This window comes from Exserohilum turcica, assembly GCF_000359705.1.
Source record: "Exserohilum turcica Et28A unplaced genomic scaffold SETTUscaffold_5, whole genome shotgun sequence".
NCBI classification, from domain to species: domain Eukaryota; kingdom Fungi; phylum Ascomycota; class Dothideomycetes; order Pleosporales; family Pleosporaceae; genus Exserohilum; species Exserohilum turcicum.
This window is the reverse complement of record NW_007360266.1, coordinates 2,051,710-2,060,349: the sequence shown is the minus strand read 5'-3', so window position 1 is coordinate 2,060,349 and position 8,640 is coordinate 2,051,710. Positions and strand designations below refer to the sequence as shown.

The following is an 8,640-nucleotide window of genomic DNA, read 5'->3' as shown; positions in this document are numbered from 1 at the left end:
GCGTGCAGCGAGCCTTGGGGGGGGGGGGAGGGGGCGGAGGGGGGGCGGATGGGGAGACCTGAGGTGGCGAGGGCGAGCGAGCGTTGTTTTGCGCTAGCCGCTATTGTTGATCAACAATAAACAGTGACGGTAAACACACACACACACACACACAATGCCATGTGGCAAAGACGCCCAGCTGCGCTGCACTGCACTGCACCGCGCTGCACTGCGCTGGATGGCGCCGCGAACAGCTGCAACAGCGCGCGCCGCAGATGCAGCGCCGATGCAGCGCCGCCGTGTGTGTCGCTGTGCTTGCGTGCTTCACCATGGCCCTGCTGCGCTGCCATCGATTGGCAGGCGAGGCTAACGGTTTGCTGCAGGGTGTCGTCGGGTGGGTGAGGCGTGCACGGGCCGCGCGCCTTGGTGCCACACGGTCGAAAAGACCGCCAGCGCGAACGCGTCTCCTCCCATATACCACCGCATTCCCAGCCGATCGCAGTCGCGCGCAAGAAGGGTCTCCTCATCGCTCGATCGCCCTCTCTCGCTCTCGCCCTGCTCTGCGTTGTGCTGCATCACCACCTCGTCGCGCGCCCGCGCCTGCCTGCACTTGCCCGCCCTAGGCACTCGGCCTCAACACACGCGCGCATTCCCACCACGCCTCACCACGACACGCAGCGAATCGCCCCCCGACACGCCAACACGACCCAGCCACGCCCTCTCCACCTGCTGCCCTCCCGCCAGCCCTCCCCCCACTCCGCTTGCATCCTCGCCCGGCCTTGTATGGAGCAGCTGCACACCGTGTCCGCTGCTTGCTGAGGTGCATTTACGGCACCGAGCCGCCAAGACTGCCCACCAACAACAACGACGACATCGCCCCCTCTGCCCGCCATCGACGCATTCCGCCCGCCCGCGCCCATCGCCCGCGCCCGCTCCACCGCACTCGTCTGCGCCACCGCCAGCTCTGTCGCTATCGTCCCCCAGCCCAACTCGATCCCCATGTGCGTCGCGCCTGCCTAAACACGACGGCACCAGTCAACCAGGGGACGACAACAACAACCACCACCACCACCACCACCACCACCACGACAACAACACCCGCATCCGTCGCCGGCACAGTCGCACCACGCACCCCAGGCGCACCCACATCGTCTTGCCTCGCTGCTCCTACCATGGACTTTGGATATTCGCCTAGCCGGGAGTGTGGTACCATGCACTTTCCCTCGCCCACGCACCCTCACAGCTACCGGCTCGACAGCACCCACTTCTCCCACCTCCAGGAACTCCGCCGCTCCCTCTCGCGCTCACCCTCCAAGCAGTCGCGCTTCCAGCTCCGCAACTCGGACACGCCCCGCTCGCCCATTTCCCCGCTCGCTATTGCGCGCGCCTTCTCTCCCAAGGGCGCCCACAAGCCCACGAGTCCCACCGCCACCTTCCCAGAGTCCCCGCTCGCCCAGGCAGTTCCAGCCAAGAAGAAGTTCTCCCTGCGCCGCTCAGGGCCGCTGCGCTCGTCTCCGCGCACCCGCAACAGCAAATCCAAGAGCCCGCGACGCCGCGCCTTGGCCGAGACCACCGACATTGGTAACGCGACGCCGTTTATGACGTGGCCGACGATTGGCCAGGAAAACACTCCCTCGCGACGATCCAGCCCAGAGTCGCCCGGCACCATGGACATGGACAAGCGACTGGAAGTCGACGACAAACCCATCAAGTTTGAGTTTGCCCGCCGCGCCGAGCTATCACCTGTACCCCCCGCCAAATCGAGCCCACTAAAGCGCAATGATGGACTCATGAACGTCAGCGGATCCCCCGGATCCAGTCCCATGGCAAAGCGCCGCAGTCTTCACGGGGTCCCGAGTCTTGGAAACGACTTTGAGAGCATCTTTGATCCCCCCGCACCCCGCGCTTCGCCAGATGACGCATCCCGCCAGCGCAACGACGCCAGCAACGAATTCTGCTTCAATAGCTCGCCCATCTCGGGCGCGCAATCGCCTGTTCGCCGAACAACATCACTGCGCCGGTCGACCTTATCACAGCGCTCCAACACCCCGCGTAAGCCGAGCTATGACGGGGAGTTTGCCTTCCCCGGCCCGGCCGCTTCCAAGACGCGCACTCGCACATCGCTTGACGGATCAACAAACAATGCAGCAGCGACATCCGCCCTGCCCGCGCAGACACCATTCCGAAAATCCACTTTTGACGCCGGCCGCATGGGCTTGCCCCAGCCTCTTCCTCGAGCGGGAGCTGGAATGCAGACACATCCTCTATCGCATGCGCACACTCCGCGCGCTGCTTCATCGAGTCTCAGCGGTACGCCAATGGCCCCTCCCCGAGCTCCAGCCGTGCAGTGGAACACGTCTGCATTTCCCCCACATCCCATGTCAAGCAACCCGCATTTCTCTCGTTCGCTCCCACTCGGTATAGGCCGGCCCTATGAGACCGAGTGCGAGCAGTCGGCGCACGAGTCGTTTGACACCCCCTTCAAGGCTGCGCAGCCGGCACCCGTCGCATTTTCCACCGGCCTTCTCTCCAAGAAGAACCGCAATGCCGACGAGCCAGCGGCAGGCGGCATCTACGTGATGCCCGATACGCCTTCAAAGCGCCAGTCGTTCCCCCCAGCTGCGGCAGACCGGACAGTCAATCTAGACACACCTCTGGTAAAGCGATCGGGTAGCCTGTTCGGCAACGATGCGCGACCACAACCCCAGTTTGGCACACCTAGCACACCATTCAGTGCAAATGTGTCCAAGTTCTCCACAGAGTCGTTTGGTAAGCGACCAAGCATCTTCGGCGACATTGGCAACACCATGCAGCGCCGCGGCAGCTTTGTCAGTATTGACGATGGCGACAACGACGATGACACTCAACCGGACAGCCAGTCGCCGACCGCGAACCGCATGGGCGACAGTCAGTCCAGTGTGGACGATATGCCACCAACACCCACCAAGCCTAGCGGCAACTCCAGCCGCCGCTCAAAGGAAAGCAGCCTGCGCCGCAAGACGTTCCGTTCGCGTCCTTCTATTGACTCGAACACGTTTGCGGTTCCTGACAACGATGGCCGACCAACGAGTAAGTACATCCCTCCAAGCTCGAGAACCGCACTAATCAATCGGTAGCTGCTGGAAGTCTTTTTGGCGCCCCATCACCATCGACACCTGCGAATGATCCGTATGCACCTCTTGATGCAAGCAGGCTGTCAATCTCCGGTAACCGTCGCGGGTCGTTTCCTTTTAACGCCAGCTTTGGCAACTTTGCACCCGCGACCCCAACAACACCTCGTGATTCTGGCTTCTTCGGCAGCGTGTCAGGTGCAATTCCCATTGGCCTGACGAAGAACGATGTCGATGAGTCCATCAGTGAGCGATTCCACGAAATCAGGCCTCTCGATGGCGGAGAAGGCGAGTTCTCAACTGTATACCGTGTCAGTCATCCAGTCAAGCCTTCGCCCCAGAGGTCGCCTGCCGGCAGCAACGTCTGGGTAGTCAAGAAGTCCAAGAAGCCCTACATGGGTGCAGGCGACCGCCAAAAGAAGATGCGCGAAGTGGAAATTCTCTATGCTCTCCGCGGCAACGAACACGTGCTGTCCATCAACACCCACTGGGAGTTTGACCAGCATCTCTACATTCAGACCGAGTACTGCGAGGGCGGTAATCTGAGGAAATACCTGGATACCGTTGGCTTTAATAGCCGTCTCGATGACTTCCGCATCTGGAAGATCCTGCTTGAGCTTTTGATGGTGAGTCTAAAGATAGTCTTTGTTCATGATCCGGGCTGATTTCATTGTAGGGCCTCAAAGCCATTCATGAAGCAGGATACATTCACCTCGATCTCAAGCCCGCCAACGTTCTCATTGACTTTGAAGGCGGGCTGAAGATTGCAGACTTTGGCTTGGCGAGCCAGTGGCCAGCTCCTGCTGGTATCGATGGCGAGGGTGACCGCCACTACCTCGCCCCCGAGCAACTCTCTGGTCGCTTCGACAAGCCTGCCGACATCTTTGCCTTGGGCATGATGCTCGCCGAAATCGCCGGTAACTGCGTCATCCCCGAGAACGGCGATTACTGGCAGAAGCTCCGCTCTGGCGAATTCGAAAACGTGCTCCCAAGCTTGACCTGGAGCGCCGACAGCAGCACCCTCAGCCGAGATTCTCACGGCGACCCAGTCTCCGAGCCACAGAGGCCTTCTATGGACGGCTTCCTTATGTCTGACGCGGATGAGGACTCAATGGCCCCCATTCAAGTCAAGGCAGCATCGAACCCTGAGGAAGACCTTGCACGCGCACCATCCTTTATGGTCCAGCGCAACGACCCCAACTCCATGGACCACGTTGTGTATGCAATGCTGAACCGCGACCCTGATCAACGACCAACCGCAGACCAAGTGCTTCAGTGCTATGGCTGCCAGTGGGTTGATTCTCGGCGTCGCTCGGGTGCCACCATCTACGAGGGCAATTTTGGCCCGAGCGACGAGGTTCTTGCTACATACAGCGACGAACACTATGGCGATGCCGACATGATGGACATGAGTTAATTATCTGCGCTTGATTGTTTGTCATTGTTCCGCATCGTCACCCTCATCATCATCGTCTTGGTTACAGCATGGATCTGCAGCCATCTCGCCATACAGGTGTACCTTGATGATTTTTCTGCTGCTGTACTACGCACTGCGGTCCGGAGTTTGGACATGGTAAAAAAAAAGGCAAATGGGCGATTCCTATTGCTTTTTTCACAGTTTCCGCTTGGAGACCTTTCTTTCCTTTGTTCTCTTTCTTTCCTTTTCTTTTGTTCTCACACTAGCTGTTTTATGAAGCTTCTGATGTTTCACGGCCGATTAGGTTTGGGCTTCAATGTTCTTTTTCTTTTTGGAGGGGGGAGGCAACTTTGGGGGAGACAATGGGGGAAACATCAACTGGAGTTTTGTGCGTTGCATATGCATCCCCCCACGAGGATACCTTCGCAGCTGGAAAATAGCGCGAATGGGGATTGGCGTTTTTTTTTCTCTGATCGATTGATTTTTTTTGGTCTTCTTCTCTCTCTTTTTTCTTTCTTTCTTGGGTTTAATCGGATGATTGGTACGGCTTCAATGTCTCAAGATGGAGGAAGAGAGGCGTTGATCTGCGGACTGAGGAGGAAATGCGTTTTGATCAAGGGTTAAGGATCGGGTGGGGCGGAGTAAGGTAGAGGGTGAAGGGGTGTTAACCGGCCTATGGTGGTTATGGTATGGAAGGTTGGGGGGATGGGTGGTGGTGGTGGTGGTTTTTTTTTTGGCTGTGGGCTATTATCAGGGTCATGTTGGAAGAGAAAACAATATCATTCGACGATTTTCCACGACCATATGCTTGTCTCCTCATCATGCATGTCCTTTGTGCTTTGTGATGAATGTGTGTTTGTGGAAATAAACCTTTACCTGTTCCAGAGAGCTACATTGCGACTGAGGGCACCTCTCTATGAAGTCGCTCGCCACTCCGTCTACCCTCCTTTATTTAGTCTACATCATCATCATCATCATCATCATCATCATCATCATCATCATCATCATCATCATCATCATCATCTTTCCCTACAATCTTTCATTAAGAAATCAAAAAGCTGGTTTGAAGAAATACAAACTAGATTCCTATCTCCCTTCCTCTTCCTACATATCCAAGTTTCCCCTTGCATATATATACATACATACATACATACATATATACATACATAGGCTTCATCTTCACCCTCTATATTAAATTTTTTTTTAAAAAAAACCCCCAAAATTCTTATATCACAATATAAAGACTCCATGTCTTTTCTTTCTTTCTTTTCTCCCTATCTTCTTTCTTTTCCCATATCGCTTATTCAGAGGTGGGGTTGGGGGTGTTCCTCTCTCTCTCCTTCTCCTAAGCGCTTTCCTGCAAAGACCATTCTTACCCAATTTTCCTAATCTGAAGTTGCAATGTTATCTCCACTTTCCACTTTCTAGTTTTCACTTTCTAGTTTTTTGAGCTTTTTGCTCTCCACGTGTATATATATATATATAACGTGTTTCACCAGTAAGCGGGCCACCCCAGTATGTGGGCCACTTCCCTATGATATCCCACCTTTGCAACAACAACGCGTAATGTCTCAACAACGCAACGCGTTAAAAACTTATACTAAAGCAGATCTATTTCTTGCTATTACTAATCTTAATTCTAAACAAATTCAGAGTGAACGACGCGCTGCTGCCGCCTATAGCGTCCCACGAACAACAATCTAGCGTCGACGAGCTGGACAGCGCCCTCGAAGCGATTGGGAGCCACCAGCAAGGCGCCTAACAAAACTAGAAGAGGAGGCTATTACTATGCGTGTAATAGTCGAGGCTGAGCGAGGACTACCCTGTGGGAAAGACAACGTGCGAGATATGGCCAACAGACTGCTCCGAGAGCGTGGCGGGAAGGAGGTGGGCAAGAACTAGGTTGATAGGTTTGTCCAGCGCAATCCTGAGCTGCGTACGCGCCGGAGCCGTCCATACGATCACCAGCGAGCTCTCTGCGAAGACCCAGCGCTTATTAAGGGCTGGTTTAAGCTAGTTTAGAATATGAAGGCAAAGTATGGTATCGTAGACGAAGATATCTATAACTTTGATAAGACTAGCTTTATTATGGGCAAGATTTTATCACAGTCAGTTATCACAGGCTCAGACAAACTAGGGAGAACAAAGAAGATCCAGCTAGGCAATCGTGAGTGGGTTACGCTAATACAAGGCGTTGGCGCAACAGGCACGCGTATCCTAGCGTTTCTTATCTTCGCTAGCAAGGTTCTGATCTCTACCTAGTTTACAGAGGATCTGCCACGCGACTAGGTGATCCAAGTTAGTCCTACTAGCTGGACGAACAACGATCTAGCGCTTGACTGGCTTCGTCACTTTGATTCCTATGCGCGGCCTGTGGGGACGCATAGGCTGCTTATTATTGACGGCCATGAGAGCCACTGCTCGGTGGATTTCCGAGATCTCTGCGAAGAGATGAAGATAATCCTCCTCTGTATGCCTCCCCACTCGTCGCACCTCTTACAGCCTCTTGATGTGGGCTGCTTCTCGCCGTTAAAGCGCGCGTATGGTGATGCTATCTCGGTCTTAGCACGCAATTGCATCTACTATATTAGCAAAGAAACCTTCCTACCAGCGTTTAAAAAGGCCTATTATAAGGCTATTACACCAGAAAATATCCGCGGAGGGTTCCAAGGTGCTGGACTTTCACCGCACGATTATAACGTTGTTTTATCACAGCTTAACGTCATGCTGCGTACGCCAACTCCACCAGCGCAAGAGACTACTGCTTAGGAGCCGAAAACGCCGCGCAACGCGCGCGAAATGGAGGCGCAGGCTACGCTTATTCGAAACCGTATGCAAATCCAGCAAGGGTCTCCTACAAGTTCTCTTAAGGAGCAGATACAGCAGTTAAGTAAGGGAGCTCAGCAGATAGCTTATAATATAGTGTTAATGCAGGAGAAACTTGATCGCCTTAAAGCTACGATTACTAAAGTAACGAAGCGAAAAACTCGTAAGAGGCGCTACGTACAGGCAGAGGGGTCCTAGACAGTTGGCCAGATAGCTAATCAGATCGCTAAGGCAGAGGGTGGTAGCTATAATAATGGTGCAACGTCTGCGAAGAGGGTGCGTAGTGAACGGCGCTACGGGCGTTGCAGCTAAATTGGACACAACTCTCGCACTTGTTAAGTAGAATTAGAGGATACAGAGGATAGCAATGCGTCTGAAGAATAATATCTTATTCTACTTAATAAAAAATATTGTAGTGGTGTTGCGCAATACTATTACAAAGATGTAAAAGTTTAGGGAGGTGGCCTACATACTGGGGTGGCCCGCTTACTGGTGAAACACGTTATAACTATATATAACTAGCCCCACCACAAAGTGCGCGCGACCACAAAGTGCGCGCGCGGCCTCACCAAAACTACCTTAAAAACGAGGCTATAGAGCCACACCAAATAGATATTATCACGATATATTTTGGTGGTGAGATCAATAGGCTTTAATATATATATACAGCTATAGAAATCAAGACGGAGTTCTAATCGCGCGGCCGCGACGCGAGGTTGGAGGTGGTGAGCTTGCAGCACCTCCCTAAGGCTCCTCACCACCTTAAGGCCTCGCGATAGGCTTCTTTTTTTGAGTAGCCTTTGCAGGAGCCATGAAGCTCCTTCTCCTACCCCTTTGAGAAGTTTTAATAGCTTTTTAAAGTTGTTTTGCAGCCTTGCGAGCCGCGATCCTTAAGGCCTTTTCAATAGCCTTCTCCTCCCTCTCCTTCTGCCTCATTAGACTTACTGCAAGCCTCGCCTGACGCCTCTGCTCCTTCTCCCTCGCCCTAACCTGCCTTGTCTCCTCACGCTGTCTTCTCGTATCAGCCTTTTAGAGTTGCAGTTGCTCCTCCTCCTCCTCCTAGAGTTGTAGGCGATCGCGCGCCTCCTTCACCTTCCTTGGAGACCAGAATACAGCTCCACTATAATACTCCTCAGCCTCCTGTAGGGGTAGAGGCTTACCTCGTTTCCTACGTGTTCTCTCATTAACTAGAGCCTCTCTTAGCTTCCTTACTTTATTCTTAAGGAGACTGTTTTAAACCAAACTTGAGTAAAGGACCTGGCTAAGCTTTTTGGCCTGCCTATCGCCCTGATTAGCGACTACCTAACG

General features: G+C 53.8%; 1 protein-coding gene across 1 annotated transcript; it reads left to right on the top strand.

Annotated features, from left to right (window-relative positions):
* Positions 1 to 1,151: 1,151 nt before the first annotated feature.
* Positions 1,152 to 4,720, top strand: SETTUDRAFT_43308 (uncharacterized protein; the record flags this gene model as incomplete). The annotated part of the gene is made up of 3 exons (XM_008030687.1): positions 1,152 to 3,048; positions 3,096 to 3,715; positions 3,766 to 4,720. The coding sequence occupies 3 exons, from the start codon at positions 1,152 to 1,154 to the stop codon at positions 4,504 to 4,506; spliced, it is 3,258 nt and encodes a 1,085-aa protein (XP_008028878.1). The 3' UTR covers positions 4,507 to 4,720.
* Positions 4,721 to 8,640: the final 3,920 nt, after the last annotated feature.